The sequence below is a fragment of the Electrophorus electricus genome, chromosome 15, assembly GCF_041902795.1.
Source record: "Electrophorus electricus isolate QZ-2024a chromosome 15, ASM4190279v1, whole genome shotgun sequence".
NCBI classification, from domain to species: domain Eukaryota; kingdom Metazoa; phylum Chordata; class Actinopteri; order Gymnotiformes; family Gymnotidae; genus Electrophorus; species Electrophorus electricus.
In genome coordinates, this window is record NC_137511.1 from 1,572,953 (window position 1) to 1,583,940 (window position 10,988).

General features: G+C 39.8%; 3 protein-coding genes across 4 annotated transcripts; 1 reads left to right on the forward strand and 2 right to left on the reverse strand.

Moving 5' to 3' along the window:
* Positions 1 to 188: 188 nt before the first annotated feature.
* Positions 189 to 2,606, reverse strand: crym (crystallin, mu). 2 transcript variants are annotated; one of them, XM_027021653.3, is made up of 8 exons: positions 2,328 to 2,605; positions 2,084 to 2,234; positions 1,852 to 1,914; positions 1,670 to 1,771; positions 1,378 to 1,561; positions 1,074 to 1,195; positions 701 to 785; positions 189 to 345 (listed from the first exon to the last, which is right to left on the reverse strand). In XM_027021653.3, exons 1-8 carry the CDS (start codon positions 2,492 to 2,494, stop codon positions 281 to 283), a joined length of 939 nt encoding a protein of 312 aa, XP_026877454.2. In that variant the 5' UTR covers positions 2,495 to 2,605; the 3' UTR covers positions 189 to 280. The 2 variants fall into 2 exon arrangements, with proteins under 2 accessions (XP_026877454.2, XP_081553448.1); XM_081697322.1 differs by lacking the exons at positions 1,670 to 1,771; positions 1,852 to 1,914 and having other exon boundaries at positions 2,328 to 2,606.
* A 598-nt stretch (positions 2,607 to 3,204) lies between these two features.
* On the reverse strand, positions 3,205 to 4,372 carry snu13b (SNU13 homolog, small nuclear ribonucleoprotein b (U4/U6.U5)). Its single transcript, XM_027021675.3, has 3 exons — positions 4,206 to 4,372; positions 3,734 to 3,854; positions 3,205 to 3,612 (listed from the first exon to the last, which is right to left on the reverse strand). Exons 1-3 carry the CDS (start codon positions 4,206 to 4,208, stop codon positions 3,350 to 3,352), a joined length of 387 nt encoding a protein of 128 aa, XP_026877476.1. The 5' UTR covers positions 4,209 to 4,372; the 3' UTR covers positions 3,205 to 3,349.
* Positions 4,373 to 4,542: 170 nt separating this feature from the next.
* On the forward strand, positions 4,543 to 10,892 carry uqcrc2b (ubiquinol-cytochrome c reductase core protein 2b). Its single transcript, XM_027021674.3, has 14 exons — positions 4,543 to 4,701; positions 5,701 to 5,778; positions 5,900 to 6,049; positions 6,141 to 6,205; positions 6,358 to 6,414; positions 6,518 to 6,642; positions 6,804 to 6,901; positions 6,980 to 7,037; positions 7,290 to 7,385; positions 9,039 to 9,238; positions 9,847 to 9,927; positions 10,047 to 10,123; positions 10,281 to 10,434; positions 10,563 to 10,892. The coding sequence occupies exons 1-14, from the start codon at positions 4,669 to 4,671 to the stop codon at positions 10,644 to 10,646; spliced, it is 1,356 nt and encodes a 451-aa protein (XP_026877475.2). The 5' UTR covers positions 4,543 to 4,668; the 3' UTR covers positions 10,647 to 10,892.
* The last annotated feature ends 96 nt before the right edge of the window (positions 10,893 to 10,988 follow it).

Sequence of the window (10,988 nt, forward strand, 5' to 3'; positions counted from 1 at the left end):
AACATTCCAATCTGGAGTTGGACCACAAATAAGTTTAATTCTGAACACAATGTTTATAAATTCTCTTACTCTGATAGTAAAGTGTCTGATTTGTTTTACTGTATTTCAGCTAAGTTGCCTCTAAAATAGAATGTCATATTTAAGTGACTTGACACAAAAGTCTTGATTCACAGAAACACGAGTACTCATTTTCACAATCATAAAGGGTGTTTTATGACCTTTTAAAGAATATTTTACTGAAAGCTGGCAACTGGGTCTTCAGAGCTGAATTCAGTGTATTTCACGGTTTGTTCTTCCACTTATCAAACACAATCTTAGCAGCAACTGCATCTTGTATTCCCATCCCTGCAATACAATGTTAACCAATCAAACATAAGTCTGATGGCCTTTGCACTGGGTGATCATTTCTTAGTGTAGCTGAGCAAGCAGAAAGATGGTACCTACCAAAGTTGGGCACAAAGTGCAAAAACATCTTAACTTCTGTATCTCATTTTAAAATAGCTAAAACTGGGCAGATCATAACCTTGTGAAACACTAAACACAATTGACTTGTTTCGAGGAAGACAAACCAGTGCTAAACAATAAAGTTATCAAAGCAAACTGCAGAAAATTTGAGAATTACAAGCAGGAGTTTAATCTGGCTATGAGAATCTACTTTTTTAAGATGTGTAATTTCTTTTTCTTGCGGGGAGGTAGTTACCCAGTGACTTGAATACTGTGGTCCTCTCACACAGGGCAGGCAGAGTTCCATTTATAATTTCTCCAAGTTCAGCAAACACTTTTGCCTGGTGAAACACGTCTTCACATCATACTTACATTGCACTATTGGTGACATTTGATTAATTTTAGTCTGGAGTTAATTCATAATTGATTTTAATGTCTTTGATGTTAAAAATGGGAGGTCCATGATTTAATGTTTAAATCTAAGCAAACATGCAATCATTACTTTTATTTTGTCAGACTGTTGGTGTGATTCAGTGCAAACAATAAAATTAAGTTTGAGTAATGAATACTCCATGTGAATGTGAAGCAAATAAAAAAAAAAAACTTTTAGACAATTCATTAAAATATACCCCAGACAGAATTATGTCTCCTGACTCCATAGCAGCTCCCTCTCTGCTGTCAACATAGATTACAGCCTCTCTCATCAAATCGTTATCCAGTTCTCTCCAGTCTGGTCGGCAAGCCCCAACCGCTAAAGTTGCAAAGACAAAAAAAAATGTTGCATAGGAATTAAAGCGATCTGATTTTGATACTGTCCAGCATTGTGGGGAATATCTGCTCAGCTGCTCATGATTATACTAAAACATTTTATTATTTTCCTGAACGTAGCCACTTGTGCCATAGTGACAGATTAGACATGGTCATTGATCCTACCTGCAACATGGGCACCTGGTTTAACCCATTCCCCAAAGAGCACTGGTTCACTTGAACTGGTGACAGTAACTATGACATCAGCTCCATCCACAGCTTCTCTGACAGAAGAGCACACAGTGATGGGGTCCTGAACAGCAGCAGAAAATCGCTCTGCCATTTCCCTTCTCCTACTCCACACACGGACCTAAACGACACAGCAGCTCCACACAATGATGTTTGTGCAGCTAAACGAATAACTTAAAAACTACAATGTAGTGCCATTTGGCTCATTCTCTGCTTCTAAGTCCTTTACCTCTTTAAATGAAAAGAGGTGGGTGAATGCTTCATAATGGCTTAAGGCCTGCTGGCCAGAACCTAGGATGCCCAGTACATTTGACTGAGGCGGCATCAGCAGCTAAAAAAAGAACAACAGTATTCAGTGTTGCTTCAAATACCATTCTAAAAATTTGACTCATAATAAAGTATGTGACTTACTTTAGCTGATATGGCGGAAACTGCTGCTGTTCTTTTATTTGTGATTTCTAACCCATCCATAACCTGTCAGCAAAAACACCCTACCATTCTATAAAATGAACATTTCCAATAATTAAATACTTGTGTAGTTTGGAATGCGAGTGTTCACTACTCAGTTTTAATATGTGGCAAAGGAGTAGGCATTCTGGGTAATTTTACAGCAAAACAAAATGTGCTGGTTTCTTCAACTCACCGCTGTGATATTACCATGCTCAGGGTCAAAGAGCAACACACTGGCCTGGATGGATGGTAATACTGAACCTTCCTCACGTTTGTAGAACGCCACCATCTTCGTGCACAAAATGCTTTCATATGCAATATATGCAGGCATAAGCCCCAAAAATCTGTTACAAAATGTTGACATAATTAATAATGTATAAACGAAACCATTTTAATTAGGGACAGTAAAGAGAAGGAGAGTTAATGAATATTCATACCCATTGTGGTTCTGTATAGGGACCACCGATCTCACTGGCTGGGCCACTTCTGAACTATCGTGTCGCGAAAACTTTCCCAAGGCAACTTCTAGTGGGGGTATGAGGTCATCGTACCTGAGCAGACCTGCAACGACATCATCACTTAGGAATGCTGGTGGTTGCGCCATACCTCACCCCGCGCGCCTTAGCACGCACTCGCGAACTGGACTTTAAATCTGATCACTTCTCTGTATTGATCTCAAGAAGTGACCGTAGCGATTTCTGGTCACGTGATTAGCGTGAGCCAATAGTGGGGCGAGAACATTCTAAGTGTTGTGTATTCCAGCGGAAGGAATTCAATACAAAGTAACGACCGCCATGGCCTCCAGCAGTAAGACTTGCACCATGAATATATTTGAATATTTACTCACTAATGTACTAATCGTTGTAATTTTATTTCGACCATTGTTTATCATTTTCCAAAATAAATGCACTCATAAATAAAAAATAATTTAACCCCCCCCCAAAACCTTAAATAGGAAATATAAACAAAAACAACCAAGAATGTGCAGACTGAAGCTTATTTTGCGTACGCTTTTTACCCAACATATTTGGACAGAGAGAACTTCCACTACTAGGTTAAACAAAGATAAATCTTTTAGAAGTAATAAAGTAAGATTTTTGCAACTGGTACACCCATGATACATTCTGTGACAAAAAAGTCATTTATTTACTTTCATTGTGGAATATTGTATCCATGGTGTACTGTAGAGTCTATTTTAAATTTGAATGACACTTTAATGGGATATCCCCCTGTATATTTCAGAGGTTACTATAATTGTCACATTTAAACCAGAGCTGTTTTGATATTTATTGTACAAATTAGTCAAGGAAACTGTTTCCAAATAACCAAATTTTATTTTGGCCATTATGAATCAGTATTACTCCAAACCCACTGAGGTTACAAATTTCAACTCAATAAGGACTGTACAGAGAATACAGAAACTAAACACAAAAAAACCTGAAATAATAAAATAATGGGTTCAAACCAAGAGTCTCTCAATAGCCATTTGCACAGACTGAATCTGAGGCTTCAGCTGTGATCCCTCCTTAATGGTGACCGACGTGGCAATGACTGGTCTTGACACCCCACAAGCTCGTCCAAGAGCTTGCTTGGACCTCACGAAGACGTAAGGCACATTCTTGTCCTCACACAGCAATGGAAGGTGCAGAATAATCTCCAACGGCTCTGCGTCAGCAGCCATCACGATGAACTCCGAGATCCCACGGTTCAGTGTTTTTGTGGCTGGAAACATGAGGAAAGGTCCATTAAGCAAATAAATGGGTGCCACACAAATACTTTCTATTCTTGACCAACCCAAACTCGTGGTATGCTCATGGAGTGTTTGTTGGAGAAAACGTCCTACCCTCGTTTGCTCCTTTCCGCAGCTGCTTGTAGTTGGAAGCCTGTTGCACCAGGTCCAGAATAGTCTTGGTCAGAGTGGCATCAGCCAAAGGGTAGGCTTTGGGATTCACGTCAGCATCAGTCTGAGACGAAGACAAGCAAAAACAAAACAAGGGCTGGCGATGCTTGTTATGAATCAAGGCCAGCGGTTACTTCTATATCTAGCTATATTCGACAATTAATTAATTTACACAAACTGAGTTAGCGATCTTGTGAGCAGTTTATGAAAACCCAGGAGTGCGCTGATAACTATATTCCAAGTGGAATACACGCACCTACATATGACCCGAATTGCAAATATTTACACGAAAATGGATTTGGATAATTGGGAAAGCTATGTGCGTTACTGTTTATCCACTGTGTTCATGTCGCTGGCCATTCTTTCTTACAAGAGAGCTAGCTAGCTGGCTAACAGCTCCAATTTTACTACTCACCATGGTTTCACACGATTGGGTCCTCTCGGCGAGCGCTTCACGGAGGACAAACAGCTACGAGTATAAACTTAACGGTTTCAAAAGACTAAAGATTAAGGCTAGCTCCACTGATCCGCGTAAGGAAACCGTCTATGATACCGCCGCTTCCAACACGTGTTTGCGTGAAACGCTACTGCGCATTCACACGCTTACAGACCCGGAAACAGTGCCTTTGCGTTGTGCATACGACTTTAGGTTTTATATGGCAAGCATGCTATTTAAAATTGCGCTTATTAGGTCCATATCATTCGTTGAGGTGCTAAAATTGAATGTGTAATTCAGTCGGAGTTTCATGGTTCGCATGTTTTAAAGACTGCGAGTGTTCTCCTGTCCAGTAGGTGGCGATGTGAATGCGGGCTTGTGGGTAGAGGACGACGGGGTCAGACATATTGTTTTCTCGGTCTGTGTGAAGGAGACAGGGAGCATGAAGGCCGTGCGGGGAATAAGTCAACTGTCGGTGAGGAGCGGGTTTTTTGTATGCTCTTTGTTCTGAAATTCAATTCTTAAAACGTCTGGACTGATATCAAAGCAATGTGAATGGCATATGAGAAATGACTGCCCCCCAGCTTGGCTAGCTAACATCACTAGCGGTTAGCTCTATGGACACTTGTGTTGGTCTCCCAGCTGCGTTTCTCTAACGCTCATTGCTCTCCCGTGCCTTGGTCGACCGCTAGCTGGGTTGTGTTGTCTTGTCGGTTACCTGTGGTCAAGTCAGTTAACTCCTGTGCATAATGGAATATCTCTCCCTACGTAGCTAATTAGTTAGTGTCCAGAGATGGCTGGTTAACGCTCGCCAACCTAAACGTTTTCAGGGTCACCAGACGAGGTTTGTTGTAGTGCTGTCCATGACTACTGGGGTCAGGAAATAAAAAACAAATGTTGTGTGCGTGTGTACGTACACCATTTGGCTGAAAGCTGAAACTGATGTTCACTTGCGTCTTAATTAATGTCGGACATTGTGATGACCAAGTACTTGGGTAAAATGAACATGAAGCAAGTGCACTGAAGTCTGGGATCTTCACCTTTCCCTCTTTCTAAAAATTCAGAGAATAAATCCTAAATTCCAGACATTTTTCCTATACGTCTCTGAAGTATGTGTGCTGCTGCTGTTGTACTCATGGTTCACGCCTTGACGTGATGTTACTTGTTTTTCACAAATGAGGATCTTGTCCTGTTTTTCTTTTCTTAGTGCTAGATTGCCATTTTATTTCTCTATGTTGTAATTATAACATCCACTGCATTATAATAAATCACAGTCAAACATTGGTCTGCATTATTTATCAAAGCTCTTTTGTTGTCATGTAAATTCTTGCATACCTCAAATTGTAGTTGATGCAGAACCTGCTGCCCAAACTTTGCCTGTTCATTTTCTCTGAATCCTTAATTTTCCAGTTAAGTTCTAATACTGATCCAAAACCACATCACACCTGTTTTTCTTTCTCTTTTTAATTTGAAGAGGAGGCTTTATGTAACTCAGGCAGCCCGTAAGGCGGAGGTCGCGGAGCCATTTAAGTTCCCGCCGCAGGAAGTGCAGGTGAGTGGATGTCTGTCTTTGTCTTTTTTTTTTCCTTCTCAAAGTCAGACCTATAGAGCCTGCTGCAGTTTTATGGTTTACAGAGCCTGGAAAACCTGACACTTACTTTTCACCCTTTTAGGTGACCAAATTGCCCAGCGGGTTGGTGATCGCTTCCTTGGAAAATTATTCCCCTGCCTCTCGTATTGGTGTGCTTGTAAGAGCCGGCAGCCGCTATGAAACCTTTGACAGCTTGGGTGTCACACACTTGCTCCGACTGGCAAGTGGCCTGGTATGTGGGAATGATGAAGGAATGGCCCTTCTGTGTACTTGAATGTTATAACTCCCTTGACATTAACTTGTTCATATTCTGCTAATTTAAGACTACCAAAGGAGCCTCTGCTTTTAGGATCTGCCATGGAATTGAAGCAGTGGGAGGATGTTTGAGGTTAGTGTGTTTTTGTTTTTTTAAATCTATAAACTAAGTGGGGGTACTTCATATCTTGTTTGGGTAGCTACAGATATCCTGTGGGGTTGTTTTTTTTTTTTTTTTGGTTTGGGGGTATTTTTTTTGTAAAAAATTTTTCCCTCTCTACCCAGTGTGTCTACAACACGGGAAACCATGGTATACACTGTGGATTGTTTGAGAGATCATATGTAAGTAGCATGTGTGATGCTTTTTTTGTTGTTTTTAGAATTTGTTTCTATATCATCCCTGCTTTTTCTGATTTAAGTTTTATCGTATATGTCGTGACTGTAGTGACACGGTTATGGAGTATCTGATCAACGTAACTACTGCACCAGAGTTTCGCCCATGGGAGGTGTCTGAACTCACTCCCAGGCTGAAGGTGGACATTGCCATCGCTCAGCAGAGCCCACAGATTGGTGTGTTTCCATTAGCATAAATCCTTCTTTTTGTTTTTATTCTTTTATCAGCAAAAAAGGATGCAAAATTAATCTTTTAATAATTTTTAATAAATTTTTTTATGTTGTTCATATCTAGTCACATTATAGAAGTTACACTAAATTCTATTTTCAATCCAAAGGGGTCATCGAGAATTTGCATGCTGCTGCTTACAAGAATACCCTTTCCAACTCTCTGTACTGTCCAGACTACATGGTTGGCAAAATCACTCCAGACAAGGTAAATCTCAAATCTATAAGAAATGGATATACTGAAATTTGGTAATGGCTTACCTGTCTGTTTCTTCCCCCCAAACAGATGCACACCTTTGTTCAAAATAATTTTACAAGTGGAAGAATGGCTCTTGTCGGGCTTGGTATGTGTATATGTGTATGTTTGTGTGATTGTGAGAGTGAGTTTGTTTCAAATGAGTTTGAGATTTTAGTGAGAATTAAATTGGTTTGATTAAGCATAAATATATATACATTAACCTAAATAGCATCTGTTCTTGTCATTGACATCCACTCCTAATTGTGACGGTGTGTTTGCTAGTTAATGTCATGTAGTGTTATTGTTATTGATAGGTTTTCAATGTATGTCCACAAAACACTGATGTGCTGTTGAACAGGTGTGGACCATGCTGTTCTCAAGCAAGTAGGAGAGCAGTTCCTCAACATCCGTAGTGGAACTGGGACTATTGGATCAAAAGCTCTGTTCCGGGGAGGTAGGACATCGCCATACACATCAATTTCTCTCTGTGTACTAATGTATATAATACAATTGGCTTATTGCTTTCAAAGTGTTATGTTTGCCAGTATTATGTTTGTCAGTATTGTTCTTGCTTTGAATAACGTTTTAAGACTTGATGCTCTGGCTTATTTCTATAGAGTCATGGGGTAAAAAGTTATGTACACTGGCAAGCAGATGGAATTGCTTAATTGCATATTTGCGGCACACGACAGTACACTTATGTTTTTCAAGTGTTTTGATGTGTTTGAAGTGATCTGTTCAATCAGCAATATTCTCTTGTGTATGTCAAGTCATAAACTTACAAGCAAAAACACTTAAAGCTTTAGTACCCAAAACTACCTTCAGACAGGACTTGATACATACAGGAGCCATTAGGGGCAGTGTTTCTTCTTTTGTTCTTTTGCAGCATTTAACTTTTAAATAGCACAGAAAGAACTTTGATGTTGGCCAAAAAGCCTAAAATGTTTATACATAGAGGGTTCCATAAAGTACCAATGCAAAATACTTTGGAGCAGTATGACACTGATGCATGAATATTTAAATACACATCAGCTGTCACCTGTTGTCACAGTTATGTCTAGTAGACCGAGATTGGCAATGATGTCATTCTAAAGGTGGCAAAGTTAGCCAGCATATGTGTACACTTTGTCTGCATTGACACAGGTGGCGAAACAGTTGACAGCGTCTGATAGTACGCACCTACATACAAAACTTTTTTTATATGACTGCAATTAGTAAGTCCATACTGCAATAGCACTGTATTATGCTTAAAAGAATTAAAATGCCATACCAAACAGAGTAAATGAGCTTTTCATACAATCTGAAGCCTGTCATGCAGCATGGGAAGGAAGAGGGAAGTCAGAAACATTTTTTACAATGCAATTACACAAGCTCCTGTCACTTCTATGAATTACAACTGTAAGTGCTATGAGAAATACCTAGAATCACAGCCAAAATAATAATGTTCACACCTTTTCAGACTTTTCCCGCCTTTAACCAATGTAGTAAGTAAGACGTGTAGTAAGAAAAACTTGGTTGGAATGAAAATCTTTAGTCACTACTTTCTTTGATCAAGACAATCCTCACTTGGCGAGTAGTAAGTGTACATGTACCTTATATGGTGAGAGCATACGGCTGGAAATGGTGAATATGCAGTGGAAATTTACAAAATCTGATTCATGCCTTAGTGGTAGAACATGAGGGCCTAGAAGAAAAAAAGGCCTAGAAGTTGAGAGAATATTTTCAACAAGAAGTTGCTCCTACAGTTGCAGTCAAAGCAGCGTGACTAGGAGAAAAATAAATGATCCATGTAGAAAATGCAAGAGCATTTCAATTAGCTGCATTGGGTGTGATAGGTTTGCCTTCAACACAAATCTTCACAATGTAAATCTCTAAAAAGGGTTCAGCACCATTGCTTAGAGATATACATTTTATATAAAAATTAGGTGACTCAGAGCTATTTTTCAGAAAAAAATGATTTATAATTAGTAGATCTAGAATTGCAATAGAGTTTCAACATTCACAAAGTCTCCATCAAAAAACATTGATAAGCAGAATCATGTAGATGAACTGATTTTGAATTTCCCCCTGTGTGGGTAATACAACAACCCCCGGTGTATTGGTGCAGGTGAGCTGCGCAGTCAGACCGGAGGCAGCTTGGTGCATGCAGCTGTGGTGGCAGAGAGTGCAGCAGCGAGCTCTGCCGAGGCCACAGCCTTCGGTGTGCTGCAGCACGTGCTTGGTGCAGGGCCACACATCAAGAGAGGCACCAACAGCACCAGCAGACTGAGCCAGGCCATCTCCAAGGCGACGGCTCAACCCTTTGACGTAAGTGACATCTGCATCATACGGTCAGCGGTCTTTCCTCTTCATAGGGAGAGGCCAGCAGGACGGGAGCTGAAAGACGGCCATCTTGAAATGATTAACACCTGCAGCAGGACTTGGGATATAGGATTATATCTTCCTAATGTTATGCAGGAGTGACTTGGTGCTTGTCAGGAGAATAACATGCTTTCTTATTTCTCTGTAAAGTTTTAGTTGACGGCTAGTTACACCATTTGTCTCATCACAGCTGGCTAAGAGCAGTCCAGTACTTAATGAATGCCATGAACATGCTGATGTGTGAAAGCAACTCAGTCTCCTGTGCAAGACCTACTAGAAATGTATTAAACAGCATATGCAGGGCTATCCCTGTATCCATTTGTTGTTATCTATGAAAGACACCTTGTGAAGGAAGCAAAGCAGTCATTAAATACTGTTTTGTTTTGTTTTTTCCCTAAATATTGTATGAAATCTTTCATGCAATTTTAATTCCTAGGTTCCTAGGTATTTCCTAGTTGTTAAAATGCACTAAAATCATAGGTTTCTATAAATCATCTCTGATTATTTTACATCTTAAGTTTTTGTGTTAAAGGGGAGTCTGTTTTACTTTACAGGCTTCTGCCTTCAATGCCACGTACTCTGACACTGGTCTGTTTGGAGTGTACACCATCTCCCAGGCTGATTCAGCTAGAGATGTGAGTCATTTTCACTATGCCGTTCTACCATTGTCTCAGTACAGTATCTGGTGACATCCTCATTCAATACTACACTTGTCAGCCCGTAAGAAGTTTTGTTTCCCGTTTCTGTTCCACAGGTGGTCATGGTTGCTGTTAGCCAGGTTGGTGCTATTGCACAAGGGAACCTTACTGTGGCTGACCTAAACAGGGCCAAGTAAGTACCTAAAAAACATCCTGATAGATTTAAGTTTAATATTAAGTTTAATAGCCTGTACTTGTACTTCTAGAAGGTGCTGTGTAGCTGATTTGAATGTGTAAACAAGCACTGGATGGTTTCTTAAAATCTTACAATTTTATTTCTTGTGTATTAGAACTCAGCTGAAGGCTGAGTATCTGATGTCTGTTGAGAACTCTGAAGGTTTGTTTGATGCTATTGGGACACAAGCATTGTCAGAGGGCACATACCATTCCCCAGAGGCAATCACCCAAAGAATTGATGCTGTCTCTTCAAATGATGTGGTTAATGTAAGATACAGTGCACAAATGAATTTGTTATAATGTAAATTATTTCAGCTTACCTTGTTTTGGCTGATTGGTCTACAAATTATTTCACAGAATTCCTTGTAACAACACATTGGTTTTGTTTTCCTTAGGCAGCGAAAAAGTTCATGTCTGGGAAGAAGTCAATGGCTTGCAGTGGAAATCTGGTTAACACGCCTTTCATGGATGAAATCTGAAACTGGTGTTCACCTTTTAATGTTTATGGCAAGCAATGCCTAACTGTCTTCATTCAAAAAAGAAATGTGGGATAATGGTCAAAATTTGATTCTGGTGCCCATTATGTCCAACGTAAAAATGTTAGCGTCAGCAGTTCATACTGGAAAAAAAAGTGGAGAAACATGAAATGGAAATACTTCATACCTGTCCATTTGAAATGTATAGCACATGTAAACTAATAAATTGTATTCCTCAAAAATTGTGAAGGCAATGTCCGATGATGTTTGTACAACTTCGTACAAGGCAATAACCAAATTTGTTACTTATGAACCAATGAGGGGTAATGGATTTGGACTTCCTTT